This window comes from Poeciliopsis prolifica, unplaced genomic scaffold, assembly GCF_027474105.1.
Source record: "Poeciliopsis prolifica strain line A6 unplaced genomic scaffold, Auburn_PproV2 SCAFFOLD012, whole genome shotgun sequence".
In the NCBI taxonomy this organism is placed as follows: Eukaryota; Metazoa; Chordata; class Actinopteri; order Cyprinodontiformes; family Poeciliidae; genus Poeciliopsis; species Poeciliopsis prolifica.
This window is the reverse complement of record NW_026562387.1, coordinates 2,322,618-2,349,781: the sequence shown is the minus strand read 5'-3', so window position 1 is coordinate 2,349,781 and position 27,164 is coordinate 2,322,618. Positions and strand designations below refer to the sequence as shown.

General features: G+C 43.5%; 1 protein-coding gene across 3 annotated transcripts; it reads right to left on the bottom strand.

Moving 5' to 3' along the window:
* Positions 1-1,969: 1,969 nt before the first annotated feature.
* LOC129364585 (homeobox protein Mohawk-like) lies at positions 1,970-25,423 on the bottom strand. 3 transcript variants are annotated; one of them, XM_055037309.1, is made up of 8 exons: positions 25,336-25,386; positions 22,917-22,961; positions 17,266-17,521; positions 14,714-14,873; positions 12,344-12,497; positions 10,372-10,719; positions 4,225-4,258; positions 1,970-4,111 (listed from the first exon to the last, which is right to left on the bottom strand). In XM_055037309.1, exons 3-8 carry the CDS (start codon positions 17,439-17,441, stop codon positions 3,904-3,906), a joined length of 1,080 nt encoding a protein of 359 aa, XP_054893284.1. In that variant the 5' UTR covers positions 17,442-17,521; positions 22,917-22,961; positions 25,336-25,386; the 3' UTR covers positions 1,970-3,903. The 3 variants fall into 3 exon arrangements, with proteins under 3 accessions (XP_054893284.1, XP_054893282.1, XP_054893283.1); XM_055037307.1 differs by lacking the exon at positions 22,917-22,961 and having other exon boundaries at positions 25,336-25,423; XM_055037308.1 differs by lacking the exons at positions 22,917-22,961; positions 25,336-25,386 and adding an exon at positions 18,160-18,392.
* Positions 25,424-27,164: the final 1,741 nt, after the last annotated feature.

Below are 27,164 nucleotides of genomic sequence, written 5' to 3'. Positions count from 1 at the left end.
AAAAAAAAAAAAAAAAAAAAAAAGAGAGAGAGACAGAGAGAATGGGGACGCTATAAGCTGTGTGGAATATCACTTAGCATTTCAATGGAAAATGTGGATCAGTGAATCTGGAATGTGTCCACCTCAGTGCTGTGAAGGAGGGCAGGGGGGGTTAAAAATGGTTGGAGTGGCTCTGGAAGCTGTTTGAGCAAATTAATAAAAGTATGCAGGAGTTCAAAGACAGTTGAGCAGCAGGAAATACATAATCACAAGGTGTTTGGACAGGCTGTGTCCTCAGCGCCTCTGATTGATAACAGATTCGTGAGCTCCAGGAGTTCACCAGGTAAGCAAAGTTCAAGCTTGTTTGTCGGGGGGGTTGGGTGTTTTTTTTGGGGGGGGGACTTTTGGTGTCTACCTGACTGCTTCTTCAGTTCAGTTGAGAGAGTTCATGTGTAAGACTAGCAGTGGCATGAACAGGGCATTTATTGCCCAGGAACAAACAGAACCCTGAGGAGAACCAAACACCTACGAGGGGATGTAGCATAACTTCATTCCCATTACAACCTCCTAGGACAGCAGATACTGTACAAAAGCTGAGTTTTCCACTGGAATGTTTGCTGTGATCCCATTTTAGCCAAACAAAGCCAAACAGCCATCTTCCTGTGAAAGGTAGCAAAAATACACATCAGATAGCTGGGACCCAAACCACTAATGTGCGGTGTGTGGCTGATGCACATCCTCGGTGTATGCACTGGGCTCCTCCAGTGGTCTGTCATGATTAGTGTGTTTAGCTCTTAAAGACCGCCCTGCCTTCTGTCACAAACAACATCTCTAACGATGTGATCCACGTTGAGCGGCGTCCAAAACAAAGACCCGAGCAAACCCAAGACACTTTAACTGACTTGTTTACACGCTAAAAATGCGCCGCTTTAGGGGAAATCCCAATACATTAAAAATGCTTTCTGACAGCATTTTTGTTGTGGCGTGTGTGCTTCTGCCAGTTCACTCCAGGATAATTAAGACACAGAGTGAAACTGAGGAGGAAGGGAAAGCATGCAGGAGGGACTGGCCCGTCCGGTCCCGTCTGGTTCGGGGGCACGCTGTCGCTTTTCTGCTTCCACAGTGAACTGTGTGAAAGACGCACGTCTGGTCTGTGGCGACAAGTTTTGGGAAACAAAACCTTCTGGGTTCATTCGGGGTTATCAACCCTCACTCTTATGAGACGAGTCAATACTTTGCAGATGAAGATGGACGTTGCCTGCATAAGAAGCCTCGCGCTGTTCTTTTCTTCAAGCTGCTGTTTGTGATTGTGTGAGCAGAGTAGGACGACTGGGTCAACCGGAAGAGACCATGAATAAAAAGGAGCAGAATAAAAGCTTCTATCTGCTCCATATTCACAAAAAGAGAATACTGACTATTCAACTCGGATACATTTCAAATACACAAAAAATTGGCAGCAGGAACATGGCAGCGTGTTCGATGCAATGTTGCTTTGCTATGATGGTTTTTATATTTCGCTTGAATGCAGAAAGAGATTTAAATGGTTTTATTTCACTGTGGAAATTGTTCCACAAATGGTCAAATGGCCTTAAATGAAATGATTTCAGAAAGGTCACACTGATCTCCAAACTGAAAAAGTGTGCGTGTGTGTGTGCGTGTGTGTGTGTGCGTGTGTGACAGAAGACACCTTTTATGTTCAGGATTCTCAGGAGAAAGAGTAAATACAATTTGCACATCAATGACAGATTTAGGTTCTTACACTAAACCATGACTAAATTTCTTTGAGAATTCCCATGATTAATGAAAACTTACTTTGTATTTGTTTATTAAATAGAAATTAACATCAAATAACATCCCATATTTTTTATTAGCTATGAAAGCTGGTGTTGCTAGATATTTGCAAGCGGGCCCTAATGTTGGAGTTATCAGGTAGTTAATAAGTGTCACTAGCGCCAATGGAGGGAAAATTACACCAGTCATGTTGCTCAGATGTTTATTTATCATCACCAAGAAACAATAGTTTATCAAACACATTTTACAGAAAGGCAAATGAAACAGTACAAGAAGATATAAATCTGATCATTGGATGGAAAATCCAGTCTTTATCAAAATAAAAAAAAAAAAAGAATTTGTTCATATAAATTAACAATAAGAGACAAGTAACGGTCACCACTTTCATTGCTTTTTCAATGCAATAATTTATACATTACAAAACACACATTTTCATATCTCTCAGCGTGGTTAAGAGCAGAGTTTGTGCTGGAGAGCGTTACAGTACCCGGGTCATGGCTGTGGAGCCCATTTGCTTATACATCTGGTGTTCCTGTTGCTGCCTTTGAACTCCCCTTCACCTTTTTCTGCCTCCGTCACCAGCACGCGGCCTTTGTGCGAGGCGTGAGCGGCTCAGAGGCTGGGAGCTGCAAACTGAAACGCGAGCCGTGGATTCAGTTCTGCCGGCGCCTGGATCAGCTGGCTGAAAAACACGCCAACGTCTCGAGTGCATATACAAACAGAGCCTGAGGTTCGGTGTGATTAATTACAAACTACTTCCATGTATACACAAACTGATATAACCAAAAGATCTGTTTCTTTGACTTTTCTTTGTTAAAAACGCCTGTGTAGCCGTGAACGTCTGGTTAAACATTCAATGCATGGTAAAAAAAAAAGAAAAAAAGTAATTGTGCAGTTTTGTTCTCTTTTAAAGACCTTCATCACGGCCGTCAGACAACTGTAAATACAAAACGTTCATTTTCAGGCAAACCAGCACTACCTCCAAGACGTCCTTAAAGCTAAAAATCAGGTGCAACTGCAGTAATCACTTTCTCAGAAGCGGATTCTTTCCACTGGGTGACGGAGATGATTTTAAAGCAACACAGTTAGACGAGACAGTTTTAATCAAAACCGACACAAGACACACACAGGCAGCCATAATAAATGCTTTAAACACTTGGCTGACAAAGAAATAATACTGTGCAGGACAGAAAGAGGCCATGGAAGAGAAAGTTACATTTTTAAGCCTGTCCTCAGGCTTCTTGTAAACAGCAATTTAAATGTAATGTCGAACATCTGGGGAGGCTGTGGATCAAAAGGCAGAGAGGGAGCAGAGCTTGGCTTTTTGGGTTCGTGTTTTTTTTACTCCACACCATCCTGTTCTTTGCAACAAAAAAGGGGGAGGGAGGGAAGCTACCACACTTCAAATGGCAGACTGATAAAGTAAAGTAAAAATATCCCTTTTAGGTCACTGCGGTCTTTTGCTCGACTTTATTGGCCCGGCCACGTGGGCGATTAGCGGCTTTGGGTCCAGCTGAGAGCTTGTGCACGTTTCGGCAGATACACGACTCAATAAGATAAAAATTCTTCAGCGGCTGATAGAATCCAATGTTAAGAGGCGGACGAGTTGGACAAAACTCTTTGCTTCGAAACGTGTTGAGCAGTCACAAAGCAGAGCTCTGTTTACAGCCCAAATGGAAACTCCAGTCAAAATAGGAACAGTTCCTGTGCAGATGCATGCTATTTGAGTTCATCAATGCCAATGAGCTCACTCTGTTCTTAAGGCACATAATGTTACAAGGGACAAATCCTGAATAATACCGACTAAGAGCCTGCACTCGACAAAACATTCCTTCACAAATCTCTGTGATCATATGTTCCATTGCGCACAATCAGTGAGCAAACTGCTGAAAACAAAGGCACTTCGGAAAATATATTTGTAGCAATAAAAAGACTCAAAACAATAAGTTAACATACAATTTTTTTTTAAAGGAACCTATCATTTTAACAGTTTCAGAAACACCAAAACATATTTTTTCTTCACAAGCCCACTTTCCTCCTTAAGCACCAGATCTTTAAATGTCACAGAGAGTTTTAACGACTCCATCAAGTTTACTGAGAGAAATGCTTCTGCATTGCATAGACAAATTGTAGCTAAAACTTTTGCAACAATGGCACTTTAACAGTCTTCACCTCAGCTATATGGGAGGACTTCTGGATGATGCAGCTGGTTGTCCCGGAGACGCTGTCCTTCCCCTGAGCCAAGTTGGTCAAGGCCATGGCGGCGTTGATCTCCTTCCAGTACGTCTCATCTTTGGCCTTCACCTTCTCCTTCTGCGTCGCTGCGACGCCACCGTTGCCCCTGACGACCGGCACAACACGCAAACGCGCACAGAGAGAACAAAACAGAGCGTTACGGCTCACGTTCAGCTGGTGATTGGACACAGGTTATCTGGGGAGAGAAGGTCGACTCACTTGTCATGTTGACTTGATCCATGGTCTGTGGCTTCTGAAAGCAGAGAGAGAAAAACTCAGTAGACTTCTCTGGGTCAGAACATCAGGACACTAGCAAAAGACATTTTTAATCTCAACTTTTTGCCCTCGTTAAATAAAGGTTGCATGTTCAGCAGATTAGTGGATGCATGTGCGTGTGTGTGTGTGTGGTTTTTGACTTGTGTTTTGTTCTTTCAGTGGACACCGTGTCCTCAGCAAACATGTGCTGCTCTGGTTTCTGTCTTTATTTAAGACGCTGAAGGAAAAAGACACGTTTAGCGAGAAGGCTTGAAGCGTAAAGGTGACTGATAGGATGGAGCAGAAAGATGTTTCTTATGACTCATAAAGTCCATGGTGTAATATTTAGTTGGAAAACAAATGGAGCCAGGGAATGAAAAGGCCGCAAGTGAGTCAGTGGGAGAAAGATGGCCGACTGTTGGCTTTCCTCCCCCCTCCTCAATGGGACCAATCGCCATCTCATCTGTGAAACATTAGTGAGGAATAGCAAAGTCATTAAACAATGAAAGTAAAGTTGTCTTTATGGGCGCCAGAGTGTTTACTTCAGCTGTTTACTGAGAGCTCTTGGTGTTTTGAGACCTCAACCTGTCTTCTGTCTCGCGTTCAGCCTTCGCTCAGATCTGCCAATCAGTGAAAATGACAACACAAGCTTGGAGTTTCATGAGGCATTAAAAGACAGCAGAACATCTGGACTTTCTAGCTGTGCAGCCTCCAGGCACTCTACTTAAGTTGACTAAACTTTTAAGAAGTTTGGTCTTTACCAGCTAGAGATGATTGGATGAGAAGAAAATGTTCAAAAGAGGAAAATTATCTGAAAGTTTCTATTTAGTCCAAAGGTATTAAGAGTGTCAGACGTTCAGTAGGTCGTCCTTTGTTCAGAACAAATCCCTCACACAGGGAAACCCCGTCTTCTACAAGCTCATGCTGCACATCCTGCATGTCAATCGGTTCTTCCTCCTGAGTAACATTTTCATCTTCACTGCATCTTTTCTTATGAATATAAAAGTCCAACATCGTGTGAAAGCCAAACCATTAAACTGCTCTGACTTTACAGCTTTATCTTGGTCACCTCTCTTGCTGCTTTAAAAGCCTCCAGAGTTTCTTAATATCCTGATCCACTGATCTCATCTCTGCAGGCTCCACCAGCCTCGGACTCTCCATCTCCTCGCTGCTCTTCTGTCTGCTTCCCATGCAGTCTGAGCCATGATGACAGGACAAGGTCTGAGGCGCTCTGGGCTGATACGGCCCTGATTAGGAAATGTTCCTCTAGTTTTCTGGCTCATTTTTGGATTCTTCCACAGAGAGGAGCCTGACCTCACTCACCACAGTGCTTTCCTTAGAAGAATAGAAGGAATGTGTGAGAGGGAGATGAGGATGTGATAACCCAGAGTCACAAACCACTCAGTTTTAGTTCAGGTTATAGTTTGTCAGAGATTTTCAACAATATTCTCACATTCCTGTCTGTCCATATTTCCCTGCTGTGGCGTCTTTTCCTCTGCTGTTGTCCTGCTTTATCTGCGATTCTCTATTTCATTGACGTTCCCTCGGTCTCCATCCTCTGTCCTCCATGTTACCTTGGACGTCAGACAGGAAAGACCTGATGGCAAAGGTCATCAGGTCGGGACTCCAACCTGTGACAGTCGCATCAGATGATCTGTTCTGATTGGTGGAGAAGGTTCACTAAGTTACCATATGCTCACAGAGTCCAACTGGTTCCTCTGATTCATAATCACAGAATCTGGAGACACACCTCTGCTTACAAAGAGTCTATTTCCAAAACTTTTTGCCTAAAACATCTGAAACTCAGATTTTTCCAAACAAAAGCAGCTCCAACGACTCAATAAATCAGCAATAAATCACTGGCCCAGTTTCTGCTTCTTTCCTCCTTTGTGCTGAACACTCAGTCAGCTCTGCTGCTGCCTCTGGGCCGCACTGACAGCACGCTTTATGGAGCCCCAAAGGGGAAGCGCTGAGATGTCTGCTGGTTTCTGGCATCCAGGTGGAAAATCCAAAACACTGGCTGACTGAACACTGATGTGAGAGAAGAGAGGAAAAAGATGGAGTTTAACAAAGAGGGAGTGATGCTCCACCTGTTCAGATGACTGTGGTGGAGATTGGTTTTGCTCCCATCGTTACCATCTGCTGCTGCTGTTAGCAACTAGCACCAAGCTCTGAGTTGTACAGGAACACACACAAACCGCTTCCTACGACCCATCATTATCTAAAGTGTCTTTAAATCAGAGTCAGTTTTTAGCTCCAAGTTGCTTCCTGCTGCTAAAATGTACTTGTTTTTTTTTTTTCTATCAAATCAAAGGCGACACAAAGCTGAACAGACACAGTCTGATTGTTCAGGATCACTGAGACTCAACCAAAATCACCTGAGGATTCCAAATATCCTGTGGAGTTTGACTAAATCCATCAAGTCCAGTGAGGAGACAACAGTATTAGTGAACATAAACCCCACTGCAAATCTTGCTAACTTCAGTTTCTCCTTCACTCTTCAGACCGATGTTATGTATCGAGCAGGGATCAACCCTTGGAAATAATAGCATGGGAGACCAACAAGCAGGCACCTCCTCATGACCGGTTTTGTCATGAGTCAACTATCAGCCAATAGCTTGACCAGTTTTTACTGTCCAAGTTACTGGTGTATCAAAAAAAATCCTATTTAAAATCATCAAAAAACAATGTTTTTTGGAAGTGATGGTGGTAACAGTTGCAAGGATGTGCAGTGTGATTGCCACTCTGTGCAGCACTGACAGTTGGCGGCCAGGTGGAGAAGAAACAGAGCAAGGTGCCATCTTCCACCAGGAGCTTTTATTACAGCTTTCTCTGAAACATTCCCAGGAATGATCAGCTCTTGTTGGTGGCAAATAAAACGATCACATTAGGGTGGAAAAAAAAAGCAGTAACCACAGGGAAACATTACTCACACTTGTAAGTGTTTACATGTGGACAAAAGCAGCCTTTTTTGGGGATCTGGAGGCCAAATGACATGTTTGTGCAGGACTTACTGCATCATTATGTTGCCCTTGTTCACATTGGAAGCTCAGCAGCCCACTGTGTGTGTCCTGACTGGATTACACCTCTGCTCTCTGGTTGTGAAGCTCTCTTTTCCTCCATCCCGTGGGAACACAGAGGCTACCTATTGTTCTACAGCCGACTCAGCTTTTAAAATGGAAACAGTTTGTGTTTTTCACAGAGTCGGGCAGTGCGGCTCCCTGGGCAAATGGACAGCTGTGTTCCCCACATCTCAACATCTGATGGTGTGTGTGAGCCTCATTGTCCTACAAAGTCTTAGCGTGTCGACAATTTAAAACCCCTCAGACTGAGAGAGCTTTTCATTCCACTCTCTTCCAGTTCCATGTTGGGGAGCTGCCTACATGTAAACTGTGTCTGTGTTGATGTTTCTCTGCAGCTTCACAGACAGCATGAACATGCTGGTCTCAGTCTGTGTCCATGAAGTGGCAGAAACAACATCACATCATCTTCCAGTGACAGATATCCAACATCTGGTGTTTTTATTCCCGTCTCTCTGGGTTTTTATCCACCTCTCCATGAGCATGAAGCATTACCTCAAGGTCATGCCAGGACTCTACTTCACCTCTGTAAACTCAGACACACCCTCTAATATCAAACTCTGCTGACAGTCTGTCGGAGATCCACTGTTATTGACGCACCTTGTCTGCTGTATGTGATGGTTGTTGCTTGCTGTGGCATGGGAGGGTTTCGATGTAAAGAATTGGCAAATCACTGAAAAGCAGACAGAGTTGTTTTGTTGCCAAAACAGGAAACATGAGAAGCAACATTTCATTAAAAGCTTGTTTAAAAAAGGTTTGTCTTAAGTAGATGGTGAAACTCTTCACATGTTTAAAAGTGGGGTTAGGGCTATGTAGTTACAGGATACGCTTAAAACATGAACTCTTCTTAATTCATTCATCTTAAGACATTGCTCCTGCAACATCCGCCACTATTATCACATGCTGCTTGTTTTCCTTTAGCTCTAGTGTGGATGTGATGTTTGAGGTCTTGGAGCTTCACCAGTGGGATTCCTTTCAAGAAGTTTAGTTTTTCACTGGAGCCAATCCATGATCTCCATTTGCTGCCACGTCTGTCTGCTCTTTGTAGTCAGGAGTTCTGGCTGAGCTCACAACAACCAACTCGGACACAAATGGACTTTTGACCAATGGGACGGCAGCGAGGATGTTCGCCACTTTTCCTTGTCCAATCACAACTTTGTTACACAAATGTTCCTCTACAAAATAAATGTGAACATTTTCTGTTAATGATAAATAACAGAATCAAATCTGGGCTTAAAGCTTTTGAGGAAAGGAACAATGTGATAATTTTAGGAGTTTGTTTCACGATTGGTGGATTGCTGGTTCGATTCCGGCTCCACTGACTCTAGTGGTGTATCCTTGGGCAGAATGTACCTTTGTCGTGTGGTGGTGGTCAGAAGGCCAGATGGAAGCTTCACCTCAACTGCCTCAGACTGCCCCAAGGTAGTTGTGGCCGCTATCCAGTAGCTTGCTACCATCAGTATGTGAATGACTGAATGTAATTTGAAGTGCCTCGGGGTCCTGTGTACTTGATGAAGTGCTATACAAGTACAGGACATCAAACAATAATATTAAATCAGATTTATTTGGACGCTGTGTCTATCACCTGTGTGAAGGTGATAGAACAGATTTATGTCAAATCTATCGCACAGGGACACATTTGTCTCTCACTATAGAACATAAAAACTATATTTATAAAAGAAAAATGTGTTCTCTAAAGAAATATCTGGAATCTGCATCAAATAAAAGGGAAAAAAACTGCAGGAAATCAGGAAAACTTGACCTTGAAAAAGTTTTTCTCTCTCTCTGCAATTTTTCATTTGCTTTGTTCCTCAAAAATCAGACATGGAATGAAAATTTGATTTTCTCAATTCATATTCTAAATTTGGATCAGATCTGATTTTCCCAGAAGGACCTTGTCCCTTTTGGATTAATCTTTCCGTTTGAAGCTTCTGCCACAAGTAAAAGAGTAATACTTGTGTAAATGTATCAGAGTCCAAAGAGGCCAAAAGGGAGACATGAGCAGCAAGAAATTTTAATAGCCAGAGATAAAACAGTCAGTGTCTATTAAAGGCCGCAGGTCTGCCAGCCCTTTTCGGATTTGTCTTGATAAAATCTGCTGGAGTGAAGCTTCTGCAGTGAAAACAGTCTGATGTTGGCTCAGGTCAAAGGGTTTTAATTGTTCCTGTCTGACTCATTGATTCATTTCAGATACACACACTCTGTCTGCTTCACACTCAGACAAGAAGAAACACTTTTGTCCAAAAAAGACACAATAACAGCAGCTCTTCCCTCCAACAACCCAGTTCAGATCCGGACCCTCCTTGTTCTGATCGTGTTCAACACAAAGGGAAAATGTTACTTCTGGACGTGAAGTCCACCTGAACAAAGAGCCAGTGTTCTCAGCCGATACAAACAGAGCTGTTCTTGATTGGTTACATCTCTGAAACTCTGCAGAAACTCCTGCAGCTTCCAGACGCTTTGGGCTGCAAAGGTCCCACATTCAACTCTCAGTCTCAAGAGGCCTGTTGGACATTTTGCTCTGCTCTCTCACCTGGAGCCACAGCAGGATCAAAGATAAGACAACCAGCAGCCTGAAAGTCTTCAACATGGCCTTGTTGTGTCTGACCTGTTAGACCCTGGTTAGCTGGAGGTGAAGCTCCTCCCACCTGTCTGGACGGCCTCAGAGACAACCAGTGGTTCAGTGTGTGTGGGTTTGACAGTGTGCAGGTTACTGGATATGCTTGTGTGTTTCAGATGAACTGCACCTTGTTTAAATTTTACAAAATATTTCAAGAAGCTCCTGAACAGCTTCTCCATTTCAGCAACCATGAGGAGAAGATTCAGCAACACATTCAACATGTTGAATTAAAGGAAGAACAGAGAGAGTTAGCAGGAGAGATATTGGAGATCCTGCAGAGGGACAGACAGCTGAACATAATGGACGAGCTGGAGGGATGAAAATAAACGTCCAGAAAAAAGACAGAGATCAGACATGAGGAATGTGATGTGTGTGTCGGAGAGTTCCTGGAAGAGTCAGTGGTCTCCTTACCGGCTCGATAGACGAAGTGGGCCTCAGCTTCAGAGGACGATGGCGACAGCAGCTCGTCATCGAACTCGTTGGAGCTGAAGGAGCCAGAGTGGTTCCTCTTGCGAGCGTCCATGACAGCGTTGGCCACCATGACGTGCCGCAGAGAGTCGTTCAGGTAACGGTGCAGCAAGCTGCTCTTGTACTTGGGTGGAGACACGTAGTCCTCGGCCTCCACGGCAGAACGCAGCCCTGGGTCCATGCCGATGGCCACGCCCACCATGGGGGAGCCCTCCTTCTTGATGACGCTCTGGTACAAGGGCTTGGTGAGATCCTCAGGGCCGCTCTGTGTCCTCTGAGGGTTGTCTCCATCTGCAACATCGGGACATGCTCACATGACTGTTGTGTTGGTGGAGGACAGGAAGTCTTCTCCACAACAAAAACCATCTCTTAAAACTTTACAACAAACTTCTGTTGCCATGTTGATCTATAGTACAAGATAAACATCATGTTTATTCTTGCTCTTGTCCCGACTCCTAACTGGGATCAGTTAACGACATAAAACAGTGTAAATTAACCTCAACTCTCCACAGCCAAAAAGAAAATCTGTGTCTGAATTGATCAATCGACTCGTTGGGTTGTAGAACTCTCTATGGTTAAAGAACATCTGTTGTTGGTCACATTGATGCAGAAACACTTAAGACTGCAGCATAAGGCCTGTATGTACATATGGTGTGTAAACCAGTGGAGCTGACTGGTTCCAGTCTCTCCATCTTCATCTGGGTCGCTGCATTTAGGTCCCATCAGTTTTTATATGGTCATAAAGTCACTAAAAACAATCAGTGGAGGTGCACATTGTAATGACTCATTTCCTCCATCAGATGTTGGACTCCAGGTCCAGTTATTGTCTCAGTTCTGGTCACCCAGTCTGAAGGAAAACGGTTCTTTGGAGCTAATCTTTAATTCAAACAGCAGAACCAGAAGAATTCAACTTTCTGCTCCTGCCCACAAGTTGGCATCGCCTCCACAACAGAAAGCCCAGTTCAGACTTGAGACACAGAACCAAATCGTAATTAATGCTGATCCATTTCCTTTCTATCTCAGCCTTCATGCCCTGCAGAATTAAATCCTTCCCAGAATGCTTTGCAGTTGAGGAGACTAAATTAAAGCCCAGCTTCCAGCCTGATGAAAGAAACAGGAGGAAGATAAAAGTCTGATGAAAACCCAGAGATTCTCTAGCAGCAGGGAAATCAGAGACACTTCACTTCAGATTCTGTCGCTGCCAGGACTGCAGTTCTGTCATTTGGCCGGGTTAGATGTCTGGTTCAGCCTGGTCCAAATTAAGATGAGAGCTTCCATTAATCAGAACCACATGGTTCTTCCAGCATCTCCTCTGTCACCAATCAATCTGACCTTTTGATTTGATCCAATAAAAATATTAAACTGTTCTCCTGAACAGAACATCACGTCTGCTGGACACCAGCAGAAAACAGTTTTTACTTTAGCCTGGATTTTCTGCCTCAGTTCCAGAACAAGCTGGACCGTTTCAGGACAGTAAGAGGAATGAAGACATGGTCAGCAGGGTCAGATCTGCTCCCAGAAATAGTCTCTGGAACAAAAGCATAGGCTTCAGAACATAATGGAGGGCCTTTCAGCACACGGGCCAGCAGTGGGAGCGGGCTGCGGATCGCTCCAGAACCAGAATATGACAGGGAGACGAGTCAGGGAGATATACGGAGCCTCTGGTGGTGCAGCGGCCTGCGGCACACACAACACAAACACCATGCACACATTCCTCTGGGAGCCACACGCTCAGCTTCTCCTCCTCACACACTGAGGGAGAGATTACTGACACCACAGCGCTCTGAACTTTCTGTTCATTCACTGCAGGACGACTGAACTTTGACTTTCTAACGCTTCCTCACCAAAACGGGCCGGACCTTCCCAGGAGAGCCGGCGTGTGTTTGCACATTTGTCAAACAAACTTGAGGCGTACCTTGGGAGCAGCTGTCGTCGCTGCTGACGCTCAGCCTCTCGGCGTTGCCCTGAACGTATTTGTTGTACAGTTTGATCCGGAGCGCCCAGCTCAGGTCCGGCTGCCTCACCGTGTTCTTCAGGCGTCTCCTGGCGTTGGCGAACCAGTTGGACACCTGAGGGGGACAAAGCAGGAAGGAGACACACACAGCAAACAGGAAGACGTGTTAATGTCTAAATTCCACACTCGTCCACATCCACAGACAGACTAAACGTGTCGTCCTCAGTGGAGACGTCGCCTCGCTGCAGAGACAGAGTCCAGCAGGTCAGCTGCAGCTCTTTGAACGGAGCTGAGAGAAACATCCCAGACGTTCTGCAGAAAAACTGAAGCCTCTCATCCTTTTACTGTGTACAAAGAATCGGCTGACGGCCAGTGAATGCATCATTTCATGATCTAATGCTCTGACTGAGACACACGTCCCCATCCTGCTTATTCTGGACACATCTAGCCTCCCTCCAATAAGACGTTTTTTCCATCTCTGTCTTTAAGATCCAATAAAAAAGACACTTGAGCCGCTGCTCTTCCTTCCACTGGGAGTGGAGACCATTAGATATTCTACTGGAATAACTTTTCATGCTCAATAGATTTCAAGCCTCTGATGAACGGCCGGGGACGGCGGCCTCAAGCTGGACTGCTTAGTTTTCACGTCCTCTCCTTCAGCATCACATTTCTCATTAACTTGGACTGTCCACTGTCTTCAGTCTGCAGCCCAGCAGGCAGGAAGCAGCAACCAATTGGCCAGCAGGAATGGGAGAGGAAGGGACGTGTCCTCATGAGGACGGGAGGTCCCAAAGGAGACAGCATGTTACCATGGAGACGGAGTTCAGGAACCATGGAGATGGAACCGGATCATCGGCTCCATTTCACAACATTGACATGGAACAAAGCTAACTGCTGCGCTACAACATGACAGATTTAGCTGCTGTTTAACACCTGCTGCCAGGTCGGCCTCTCCAGGGAAAAACACACAGGAAGTGATGCGTTCAACGCCACTGGCAGCCTTAACAGCGGTCTGCCTGGACTAAACAGTGGAAGAACTCAGCAGCAATCAGTGGAAAGACAGAGAGACATCATGGTCACATCTGAGTTTATGTTCACACTTTGGGACAAAACCATCACTTGTTCAGTCCAAACATATTTTTAAAGACTGAGAGTTTAAAGATTTATAACTATCTGTTTTCATATTCCTAATTGACAAAAAACAAAAGTTTTTGTCCATCAACAACTGAAAATAGAGAAAATAGAGAACCAGGTTCTTCAAAACAGAACAGGAACAAAAACATAATTTTGGTGTTTGAAGAAAACTTTTGATATTTTACAGAGCTGAACTTTTTATATTTTAACACAAAGTTAAAATATTTAGATCAAGAACTGATTTGCATCAAACCATTTTTCCACAAATATTAAATATTAAATAAATATTTGTATAAATGATCACTTCAATAAAACTAGAAATACTTGCATGAAACACATTACTTGTATCTATAGTTATAAGTATCAAAAATTACAAAACACCAAATCATTATATAATTATACATGAAAGTATCTTAATCTAAAATTTGTTTAAAACATATGAAATAATCTCATTATTTCTGGATCTAATTTAGCCTGACCAATCAGAGACAGTCTGTAGGGATGATTCTGTTCCAGAGGAGCTGATTGGTCAGCAGATAAACTGAACATTATATTTCAAACAGCTGAGTATAAAATATTATATCTACTGCATGATTCAATTATTTTATGTCTGAATGTAAATCAGAATATAGGAAAATAAATCAATAAATAATCAGATAATGATGTTTTTACTATAATACATTTGAATTTCATTTATAGTTTTCTTCTTTTAATACATTTAAAACCTTTACCTAAATATTATTAATTATTTTAGTCATTAATTAATATAAGTAATCAGCAATCAGCCAGAAACCTGCAGTTGGTGCACCTCTAAGAAACAGCCATTGAAAATTAATTGTGAATAATTTGCATACAGGTAAACATCTATTCTTCTGGAACAAAAGAATTGTAAAGAACTTATTACAATTCAACAAAACATATTTAGTTCTGACACTATTGGACTCTCTGGGACATGAGATGAAGCTGAGCTGCAGCTTTTGGAAGAAAGTGGAAGAAACAATCAAAACCTGAGACGCTCAGCAGAGAGAAGAAGCTGCAGGAGGATCTGGAAGGCAGAGGAAACAACACTTCACTCCTGCTAAACATTCAGGAACAGTAAAATCTGAACTATCTAAACTCCAGCAGCCTAATCACTCTCCTGTCTGTGTGACTTTTCTTTGTCTCCTACTGGAATCAGAGCAGAAGAAAGCGTCTCACCTGGACCAGAGTCATCTGCGAGCCGAGCGCCAGCAGGATTTTCTCCGTCTTGGTCGGGTACGGGTTGTCTCTGTGCTTGTAGAGCCACTGCTTGAGCGGCCGCGCCATGTCCTGCAGGGCCTGGCGCTTGTGTCGCACTTTGCTGCCGCTGGGACGACCCCTGTGCACCAGCAGGGACAGCATTTAGACGCAGGCAAACTACCGGACACCCCCCAGGCCTTCACCATGCAGATGTCAGAAATTCACGCCGAGTCTAAAATGTCGGCAGATGAATCAGAGAAACGTCCTGAACCCACAGGAGGAACACCTGAACCTGCAGATGTCAGTATGGTGCTGCTCTCCACTTCTCCTTTAGCTCCCAAAACGGCTCCACTGGCCGCAGATGGAACCCATTTCAGTCGGACCTCAAAGCGGGCCCGAAGTTCTGGTTCTCCAAATATTTTCCTTGTAATCTGGATCAGCCTGAACATCGTGGAGCGCATTTCACTCTGACCTTTGACCCCAGAGCTCTGTTAGAGAACATTCCTTCACCTGATCCTGAATGTTTCTGCAGCTTCCTGTTCCAGACAAACAATGTCAGATCCATTCAAATCGGCTCTTCATATGGTGAACGAGAACACAGAGATGAAGGTGGATTTATTTATTGGAAACAGATGTGGAGTTGGGGTAGCGGTTTGTCAATGCATCAATTGTTGTAAATTCAATTTATGTATTTAATGTTATCTTTTAAGCAATAGTTCCACCTGTTTACCTCCATAAGACATCTGTGTGAGCACACATGGATCTACTATCTGTCCTCTCCAGCAGTACATGTGTCTGTCTGTCTGTCTGTCATATTTCAGCTGCGTTCAGCTCCAGTTACCGGCTCCATGAAACAAACATGGAGGGTAAAGCGTCTCCTTCCAGTCAATCAGTGGATGATAAACTGGGGGTTGGAGGCTCTGAAAATGTTCATGGTGCTCCTGTTGGTGTCACCATGAACACTTTCAGAGTGAGACCAACAGGAGCACCGAACATGATGAGCATCTGAAAATTGATTAACTGTCTTTTGTCTATTGTGGCAAATTCATCACATTAAACCACAACGCACCCAATGTATACCACGAATGACTGTTGATGGAGGCAAATTGTCACCATCTAGTGGAGGGACATACACCCAAATATGCATTATTTTGCATAAATTTATACTCGTGTTCTTTTGGTTCCCCTGCAAAGGAATGGCCACCTGTCCAGGCTGTATCCCGTTTTTTGCACACTGACCGCTGGAGGTAGGCACCAGCAACCCTCATGATACCAACGAGAATAAGAGTATTATGGGCAGATTCATAGCTGTGTTCTTTTGATGGATCTGTACCTAATTAAATTTAGCTTGACAAAAGCTAAATTTGTCAAGCTAAATTGTATTTTGTATAAAACTATAAAAAATAATAATAATAAAATCAGGGCACTGAGATAGAACGTGTTAATGTGAGACTTTGTTCAATTTTAAATGATTCAGTTTTAAAAACATTTCATGTAATTTGTAATTCCTTAACTATTTAAATTTAAATGAGGCCAAAAAAATACAATAGTAAACAAGTCATGCATTTATTATATTACCAAACAGTACATTATGATGTTTAATTGTTTATTTGAAACAATTTTTTTTCGAGGTTCAATCAGGACTCAGCTAGTATTTTTTCCAGATCAGCTTCATCGCATTTGACATTTTGAATAATCAGCTTTTTTATTTGAATTTAAATACATTTTATTTGGACATAACAAAGGCTTCATTCCGTTTTTTTCATCACTTTATTACTTCAAGGAACAAATATTCATTTACATTGTATTTGCTCAGATGTGAAAAATGCTAAACTTTATTTGGAAATAAGTAATTGTTTGCATTTGTGGATTCATTGAATAATTAGGTAAGAGTTTGATTAATTAATTGAAAAGTCTTTAGGTGAAGCTTTAAATTATGTCTTTGGAACAACAAACTACAGAACAAGTATGAGCTTTTTGGTTCTAACCTGTAATGTAATAATAATGTAAATATTAAATCAGCAGGAGTCGAGGAAGTAGTAATGGTTCATTATGCAATTTGTTAGATTGTTTTATATCACAACCTCAGGAAGAAAATATCGTGGAATTAAAGAAAGCACCAATAAGCAGGAATCTGAACGGAGACGCTTTTAAAATCATTTTAGCCAAATTTGGAGCAAATGCGTATTTACGCACGTCAGCAGAAAAACTTCCATCATGTTTATTATATTAACAATAAATGCACATGATAAAAACAATGCTGTGCTACTGCTGATGGAGTTTAATAATATTTCTAAACCCACATCAGTCTTTAAATCTCTGCTTTAGATGTTTCATTTGCTGCGCTTATTTGCGCAAAACCCGAAGATTTAATCTGATCTGAGGAGAGTTTTTCCCCGTTTGACGCTCAGCTAACGAGTGACCAGCAGGCTGTCAGATATTTCCCCCGTGGGTTCCTTCACCCACTAAAGCCGACCCACATCCACGCATGCTGAGCAGCAGCCTCTACCAGAACACGGAGCCTCACATACCCGCTCCGCCTGTGTCTGGCCGCCTGGCTGTCTCTGATGGCCGGGCTGCTGCAGAGGAGGTCTGGATGTTGGCCGTCGATGACCTCCAGGTAATTTCTGCTGCTCATTTCCACTTCCTTCGCCTTCTCCTCAAACAGGACCTGACTGCTCAGCTTGTTAAACACAACGGTGTTCATCTTTGGCCGCTCGGTCCGCAGATCTCTCTGCTGCGCTCGAATCCAAATGTTCGTGGAGGAAAACTGTCCCCGCGTCTCTCCTGCGGAACAATAGATCACATTTAGTTTGAGGATCAAATGAACTAAATCCTTCATCTAAACTTCTCCACATGCAGCAGCTTCAGAGTTAAAGGTGAGCGGAGCCGCGGCGCTCTGACTCCACTTCTGTCTCTTTGGAAACCTGTTTGCTTCATTCTGTCTCCTCCCGCTTCTAATGCGGAGAGGCGCTTCTTTCTGCGCACGTTCATTGCGCATTAATTAGCACAATCAGCTAAGAAATAAATCCGGGACGAGTCGGTGCGGACAGCGGAACAATTACTGGTTCCACTTTCCTGCTGCGCTGTGGGAGAAAAACCCACGGAGAGACACGCAGACTGTGGATGGTGCAAATCTCATTTATTCTACAGGAAGAAATTCATGTGAATTCTGTTAAAGCGACTCTAACCAACACTTTGAAGCAGATCCTGCTCTTTCTCTCTCTCTGCAGCTTCATCACTATGATCAGCTGATGTGTCTCAGACGTGGATCCATCAGCAGCAGCTTCGTGGAAAACAGCTGGAATTTTTCCTTGACATCGACTAAAGTGATGCTGGCAGTAATGTGACTGATTCAAAGTTGGCTTGCAGAACATCTGAACCTGTCCTTTCATTCAACAAGTGAGTGGATCTGTGGCAGTTACCTTCCCCGGCTCCCTCCTGCGTCTCTCGGCTGTGCTGAACAATAATCCCGCTCCCAGCCGCCCATGCCCCGCTCACATGTTCCCCGCCTGAGTCTCTGAGCTCCAACCACACGGACCGCCGTCTCCTCCTCTGGTTTTATCCGGCGGCCCGGGACTCTGAATATCTGCGCCTGCTCATGTTTCCTTGCACAGAGGCTGAGCCTGCGAACATCCTGCTGCTGCTTTAGGCCGGTTCAGGGGCAGCGGCCCCCAGAGGGAAGGAGAGGGAGGCGGGCATGAGTCTGACAGAAGCAGGCTGACTGTCTGAGCCACCGAGCTCCAAGTTACTGAGGATTAGAGATTCAATGGACAAATAATGTCTGGTTAGGAGCTGCTGTGCTGCTGCTGATGGACTTTCATTTATTATGTCTGAAAGCTTGAATAGATTTTAGCTGCTAATTATTGATGTTTTGATTTGATTGGCCAGGAAGTTGAAGGTCAGAGCAACTTAAAACTTTCACAGATGAAAAAGGTTAAAACAGCAGCTGCAACTGAATCTGCATTTCTTGTTCCTGTTTATGTTATGCTGACCTGTCCAATGTCCCGCTCACTGTCATCACCTGATGAGGAAAGACACCAGCTTCTCTGCTACCCTGAGCAGAAACAAGTGGGGGTGGGTGGATGGATCGGTTGCTCTACATTAAGTTGTCCATCTTCCTTTGGACCATCTCCATCTGCCTAAAGCTGAAGTTACCATGTCTGCTCTCTGCTACTTCAGTAAAATCCAGACAAATAGAAGAAATAGTTGGACTATAAATAGCCATGCCACAGCTGATTAGTCCTGTCACATTATGTGTTCATGACTCAGATGTTCTGAGGTTCTCAGCTGTGGGTTCCTTTGAGGTTTATTCAGACTAGTTATTTCAGGGATGTGACTAACCATCTGAAGCGTTCAGCCTCTGTGTAATTATTGTTTATTTGTGCTTATTTTCATTTAAAAGGGGAACTGACTTTTACTAAGAGTTTGTGGAAACATGCAATGATTGACCCAGTCATGTAATGGGTTAATTAAGGTCAGGAAGGGTTTATCTGCCCAGGTTTTCCACAATATTGTTGGTTGGACTTCTGGCCTGAGGTGAACTTCTGTTACCTCTTCTGACATTATTGCTGTTTCCAAACCTGTGGCTCAGCAGCAACCTGCTGCAGCTTCTCTTTAATCTTAATCCAGCCTCTCCAAAGCCTCTGCTCTTCCGCCCTTCACCTCAGACTGCTGTCTGTCTGTGGTTGAATAAAACCATTCAACAGGTACACTGACATTCATCATCATGTCCCAACTCAAAGGGATCGGTGACGGGGAGTCTGCAGGCGATCCTTATTCACAGCTCTGTTTCATCTCAGACTGGACTTCAGGAATTACACTGGCATCTGCTTTCTTTGGTATCCATTCAATGGCTGCTGGATTGGACAAGTAATGAGTTTTGATGCCTGGCACCAGAGTTCTGATGTCAGAGACAGTGGATATCTGCTGAGGAGCTTTGCAGAGACCCAAGATGCTCTGCAGCTTCACATATTGCAACAGGAGCTCTTCACCAATTCTTTTTCTAACAAATTACATATTTTGTTATGACACAATTGCTGCCTTTGAAAATGAAGAAAACAATTAAAAAATGAACCTGAATAACAGCTCAAAAAGGCACAGAATGTCCTCAGTTACTCTTCTATTCTCTGTGCTTTCCCATCTGTTCACAGTGCAGCTTTGAGTTTTTTAAGAACTTATTTGGTCTAGTAGTTGATCAGGCTCTTTACATGTTACATGAATTCTCCAAATTAATGAGGATAACCAGCAGACTGAGGGGCAGAGAAAAAAAAACATGCCTGTGAATTTCAGCACAAAGATATGAAAACAAAGGAAAGATGGACAGTCTGAGTCCAATTCAACAGAGAAACTAACATCCTCCTTCCTGACTGGAATCACATCAGTTTGGGGAAGAAGGTGAGCAGCAGACTAACATGTCAGATCCTCTCTGTAAACTCAAGATGAGAATTATTTATGACACATTTAGCAGGATTATTATTCCATTCATCAGAACTCCAGCAGCACATTTCCCTCCAGCAGCTCCAGAAAACATGCAGCTCCCTAAACAAGGCTCTTTAGTGAAAAACAGGATGCCTGAGAAGTGCCAGGGTTGCTTTATTTGCCAGCCTCATGGCGTTTTTCAGACGGGGCCAAATAAGGTCTCCTGAAGAGCTAAGCTAAGATAAGCACGTCTCTTTGCAGCCTTTCTTCCAGCTCCATCTCTCCCTCCCATCTGGGATCTCTGGGAATATAATCCAATCCTTATTAGACATTCCCTGACTGAAGGAACATCATCACTTACTCAGCGTTTGAAAACTGCAGCCGAGTTCTCAAGATGTTTCCAGTGAGTCCAGGGAGCTCCCCTGTCCAGCTTTCCCATGTTTTACACTCAACTGTGGAGGCAAACAGGACAGACAGACAGACGGCTGTGTTCAGCCAATATGAGGGGAACTTGGTGCAGAAATTCAGGTAAACAACATTCCCTGCAGCCTCCAGTCAGCCACAGGTGCTGAGCTGCTTTTTCTGGGACTCCAAAGAGGAAAAGGAGGGAAAGTTTCAGGTTGAACCCAGATTCTGAAAATAGCTTTTCTACTAACTGAAAGGAAGCAATCAGCTCAGTGTGTGCAAGGCTGAACCTCCAGGTACTCCTGGTTCCTCTTTTGGCTCATTTTATCAAAGCTCCAGAAGAATAAAACATGAGAGAAGAATCAGATGAAAACACACCGTGCCAGGGTGAGAGGTGAACTCAGAGCAACTAAAGAGCAAACGTTTTTCTCATTTAGATTAGTAAAATCCTAAAATACACACCAGGACCTGGCAAAAGCTGCATTTTGGAAAACATTCAGCTGCAAATGACCAATAATTACGGTTTGCATTTAGTAATTTTCAGCAATTTCCTTCACAAAGCTTGCTTATGAAAGAGGCTGTTTAACACAAGCAGCTGTCTGAATTCGTCTGAATGGATGAATGGCTTCAGCAAACAATTCCCAGGACTTTGGAGGCAACATGCAGGCCAGGAGGAAGGCAGCTTGATTGATACACAACACAAAATGAGGCTCATCCAGAGGAAAGTGGGAGATTCTGAGAGCGGACATTAGATCAATCCAAGAGGCCAGTTTCTCTCTCAGGTGTTTTGGTTGGAGTGCATTTCCCCTGTGAAAAGCAGCCCCATCATTTCTGGTTGTTTTCATTATTTATCCAACAGGAGAAGAAAAAAATATGATCTCACTAAATGATAAAGTGCAGAGTTAGAGCAACACACTCAGCTGTGGAGACAGACAAGCTCCCACTCAGAGTGTTTCCTCTGGACAGGTTAGTATCAGCATCTCTGTTCAGAAGAGCTGAGATGAACTTCAATCTGACCAATGAGGCGATCTGTGTTGTGTTTCCATGTCTGACATTCAGATAAACTGCTGCAGCTACAGGGTCTTTGGTGATTAAGCTCTTTAAAGTTGCAATAGAAATTTCGTTGAATCCTGTTCAATGACAATAAATGCTATTCTATTCTTCTATTCTATTCTATTAAAGTCCAAAAATACCTCCTGGTGAATTGTTACAACTCTGAGCTGCAACATTAATAACAAGCACACACACACACACACACACACACACACACACACACACACACACACACACACACACACACACACACACACACACACACACACACACACACACACACACACACACACACACACACTAAAAATCAGGAGTGTTTCACACACCAACATGGACACATAGAGGAACGGTCCAGTTTTTGTTGCGGCTCAAACTCTAAACACATTTGATTTCAGCAGCTTTTGTAAACTGGGTTGAAATCTTTGAGAACAGCTGAGGTCCAGTTCAGCTGACCCATCATGGCTGCTGCTTCTGAGTTCAAGTAAACCAGTTCAATGAACATGGGAACATCTGGCTTCAGCTGCAGAACCAGAGCCCAGTTTAGAGTCCAGTTGGTTCTGGGAGGCCGTTTCACACACTTGTGGTCACAGATGGATTTTTATGTGGTAGTTTTTCTGTAAAACCTCATTTAATGAAAGGATCAGAGAGCAAGGTTTTACCAACATGCTGAAACATGAACATTTGATCCTTCATGACAAGTCTTCCATCTATTTTACTGTGAGACACAAATAGAGTGTGCTGAGTTGAGCAGGAAAGTACAGAACTAGCTCCTTGTTGGAAGACATGATGGCCCCAATGAAAAGTCTGGTGGATGTAACTAACTGTGAGGAAAATAAACAGCACCATGGATGGGTTTCAGCCATTTCTCCATCAGTCCTGGGTCTGAAACATATTGCTGCTGCATTCTGCCCTGAGGAAGAGCAACAGCCCTTAGCAACAGTTGCCCCCAGCTACAGCCCTTTGCCTTGTGCTGCAATGGCATCTAGGGTCCAGTGTCGGGTTGGCACTTTGCACACACTGAGCTGTTTGCTTTTCTCAATTCCCATGATGGCTGGAAAGTGGAGGCTTGTTTCCACCGACTGTTTCTGCTCCATCGGTCAAAGGCTCTGAAAATAGTCTCAGCCTCTCAAAGTTTATTACTCTGTGTTTTTCACACATCACTGAAACAAGGGCGGCAGGAGACCAAAGCACAAATTCCTCAATGCAGCTATGCATTGTGAAACAAACTTGAAACTGGAAATGATCAACGAATTAGGACTTAATGAAGACGAAGGTATCCAGTCTAAGAGAAAGCCCAACTGACCTCAACGACTCCTTCCTCATGCATGGTGATGATGTTGTTGGGGTCCTTGGACAGTTGGTACAGGGCCATGGTTGAGTTAAGGAGGAGTAAAGTGTCGATGCAAAGGAGGGATGGTGATGTGGGAAAAGAGAGGAGGGCAGGTTAAGTTGACCACATTTAATAAGTCTGGATGAAGAACTGGAATCAGTATAAACCTATCCTGCAGTTTGATTAGTTTAAGTTTTTCTTCCTGCATCCTAACTTATCCCAATGATTCTGAAACCGGATTTAGAGATTTAAAGTGACATGTAAAACTTGGTTCCACAATGAGGACTCTGTGCCCTCTAGCTTTGAGTTCCTGGTACCAGCTGGTACCTCAAGACTCTGAACCACTTGTGGAGAGAGTCCAAGCAAAGAGAGTGAACCACAGAGGAAGAGAGGCTGCTTTCAGCAGAACTTGGAGCAGCAGACTGCTGTTTAAAACTCAACATACCAGATCACTGCCGTAGAACACATGAAGGTGGATCAATCTGTAATGTTCAGGGCTTTAAGATGCAGATGAAATGTCTGTCAAAGCATTCATTTTGAACGACTGAATGGAAAACACAAAGTTGGCTGAAGTCAAGTCTGTTTCAATATCGTCTCTATGTCAGGAGCTGATACATGGTTCTGTGGTCCTGAATGAATCAAATTTCTACATTTTTCTGGTTAAATTAAGCAACTTGATGAAATTCAGCAAAGATAAAAAGCAGAAGTTGATTTGCAGTTTGGCTTGTCAAATCCTGGGGGAGAACTGGATGTACTTTAGTGTTCTCCCCTCCACCAGGAGAGCTGGGATCAGGAGTCAGTGCAGTGTATGGGCCCTGTGATGCCATGCCAGAGGATGAGGCGTGTGCACAGTGCAGGCCAGTGAGGGAGCTGCCAGGGCCACAGACCCCCCGACACACAGGAAGCTTTTCCTCAGGAATACTGATGATGGCTGGCTGGGAGTCCCTGACAGAGGAAGCTCTCTCAAGCCACCAGCTGCCACAGACTACCCAGAATCCCTTCCATGCCCCCGAGGGGCCCCCAGTTCTTAAGGCTGCTGCATTAAGAGGATGCACTTAGAAAGACCTTTGTTGCCAACCTCCCCCTCAGGATCAAATAAAATAGAAAACACATTATCTGTTGTGTTTGATATGAAGCTGAGCTCAGAAGAACGCTCTGAGGCTCTTCTCTGGACCAATCAGACTTCTAGGACTTACACTGCTCACATGCAGTGTAAGTCCTAGAACCTCATCATGTGGAACTGAGAGGGGTCTGTTTATTTGATTGGAAGGACCTGCTGCTCTGTAGTTTGGCTCATTTTACTGAATGAAATCAGTTCCAGTAAATAACCTACAGACAGTTAGCGTAGCTCCGGTAGATATATGTGTCTGCAGAGCAGCAACATCACTGCATGAAGTATTAGAACTATGCAATCATACCACTGTTCTGTCATAAATTTACAACCAATCTGCTAACTCAAACATTTTGGGTTTTCATCTAAACAAAGACGGCAGTAAAGCAGTTGGATCGGATTCAGCTCATCACTGCCTCGTCCCATAAAAACACCAAGAAACTGTCTTTATGTAGCTCCCTCAATCCAGGAATGCAGATCTCCAAATAACACCTGTTGTTGAGAAGAGAAGTGTAAAACCACAACCTTGCTAATATGTTTATGACTATTGATTCTGATTGAGTGGGTCGGATCGGTCTGTTCTGATTGAATGTCTTAAAATTTTGCACGATTTCACTTCTAATGTAACAAAACAGCTCCATATAAACTGAGCTAATGTCTGACAAATGATGTTCCAGCAGATGGTCTGGAGTTTATATTGTAGTCACAGATATATTATCATGCAATGTTAATGTCAGTTATAGTGATGTCTAAATGCAGGTAAGATCTTCTGTTTTCATGACAGAAAATCGACCAACAAAAGATCTTAATGTTGAAGTAAACATAGCAGCTAACATGATATAAACAGTATTTATGGTCATGTAGTTGTTCCAGTTTCATAGTGATTTTATTGGAGAAGTGGCTTCACAGAAGCTGCATGGGCCACCATGCAGGAAAGAAAGCAGAGCCACAGGATATTACAGTCTTTCTCTCAGTCTGTTCCTCACTTCATCAATCCCAGTGAGCCAAGGAAGCTCCTCTGCTTCATATTAGCCCAGGGTTCATGTAAGCCCCTGCTGACACAGCTCTGCCTCTGCTGACGTCCCAGCAGAAGCAGCAGCTTGAGAGACAAGCTGGGTGACAGAAACAAGCTTCTGCCTTCTGACTGAGACAACCTTTAATGAGAAATCTATGACTGATAAATGTCTGGACCAGACGTGTTTAAGAGGCAAACGCTCTGCATAGATGAAACAATGATGGACTTCATTTCTCCCAGATCTACAAAAATGTATCTTACTGTACCTTTGCATTCTCGATGCACGGACAAATGTCCCATGCAGCACTAGCCTGAACTTCTGCATTGGGGTTCTTTAGCAGTGACCACACCAGGCGGACTCCATCAAGATGGTCAATGGTTTCTGAGGAAACACACAGAATCATTTCATTGTAGAATCAAATCAAAGTGAAGATTTGGCTCCATCGGGCCGACCTGAAGCAGATTTAACAATGACTAAAACTAAACAGCATGGAAGCAGAAGCTGATTTCAGCACTTTTTATTCCCACTTAGATCTTTTGCAGGGTCTCTGTCCCACCCACTCTCAACTCAATTTCCACAAAAATGTCAGAAAATCTCAGGTCAGAGGTCAACCTGCACTCATCTGGATCTGGTTCTTCCTATAAATAGCTGCCGAGTCAAACTTTGACTTTACTTTTTGCCAAAACATTGTGTTTTGGCAAACATGGGAAAGGAGTTCTGTTTGACTCCTGGAGAATGAAAACAAACAGGAGGTTCTGATGGAAAACCGGGAAGTGATCATGGAGCCCTCATGAGCTTTGAATGACCTGATTTAGGATCATGATGAGAGAAGAACTGTGGTGACCAGCAGAAGGTCTGATCTGAGAACTGAAACCTTATTGGTCAAACGATGTCCAGCAGGGACAAACATGTTGCAGCTGATTGGGTTTTAGCACACATCATCAGCAGTAAATCATCTAAAACTGGTAATCTGACAAACATTTCTGTCAGTTCTGGTTTGGAATAAGTATGTACTGTGAGTTATACTAATTGCTCTGCAAACAACTCATCATGTGTGGAAACAAGCCATCGGGCCAAACATTCACACAAAGGTTGTTTGAATAAGAGCTCTGTTGACAGATGGAGGATGACAGACTGGATGATCTGCTGCAAAAATGTAGAGTGAGAGAACATGGAGAACATGATGATCTAATGTAATAGACGTCTCTGGATGTGTAAAGTTTACCGGAGTCAGCAGCTAACTAACACCATAAACTCACAGGTTCAGTGATATTTCTGCCCAATTATAATTAAGGCGGCTCTTATAGTCTGGAACAGGTTTATAAAAGCAATGAGGCGCAGATGGAAGCTCCATGATGCTTGAGGTTAAATGCAGAGAGAAAGCCACCGCTCTAGACTGCTTCTCTGGGTTTTCCAGCCATGGAGTTTTGGACGGGGTAGGGCGTTAGGCACGTTAGTCTGAGAGGCTCAGCGACCGCATGGCTTCAGTAAAACACTGAGAATGAAACCACAACCATATTTAACACAGCAGCTACAATAAACAAAGCTTTTAAAATCGGTCATTGGGCTAAGGATGAAAGAGACGCCTACCTGCACAGCTCCCACTGAAAACTACAGGAATCTTTCTGAGCAGCAGCCCAGGACAGGTTAATGAGGCTGTGTTTACATCCTACAATTAGTCTCATTTCCTTGTAAAAACACATGACATCAATAAACAGCCAGGAGTGAGTTTGGACTGATTCACTGACTATGGGAAATAAGCCACTAATCACATTTTAACAGGCGCCTCATGGACATACTGTAAATATAAGTAGAGCACGAAACATTGAAAAGAAAGAAATAAACTTACACCACGTTTTTCTTTTCTGTGGCACAAGCTCCAACAGCCTTTGCTACATTTACAAGCAGAGCCTGGTTAAATGACACAGAGCAGATGATGGATCAATAAAGGAATGAGTTTGAACTGCAGGAAGAACCAATGTTATATACCTGGTTTGTTCCATTGAGCAGGTTAATGAGAGCCCTTATGCCCCCACCGTTGCAGATGACGGCCTTGTTAGCTTGTATCTGAGCAAACTGTCCCAGAGCTCCCAC

Coding starts and splice junctions, on each gene's coding strand:
- LOC129364585 (XM_055037307.1), bottom strand. CDS start 25,369: ATGGGACATTTGTCCGTGCATCGAGAATGCAAAG. Junction 10,720..12,343: donor CGACGACAGCTGCTCCCAAG/GTACGCCTCAAG, acceptor CCGATGTTGCAG/ATGGAGACAACCCTCAGAGG. Junction 4,112..4,224: donor GGATCAAGTCAACATGACAA/GTGAGTCGACCT, acceptor GCCGGTCGTCAG/GGGCAACGGTGGCGTCGCAG.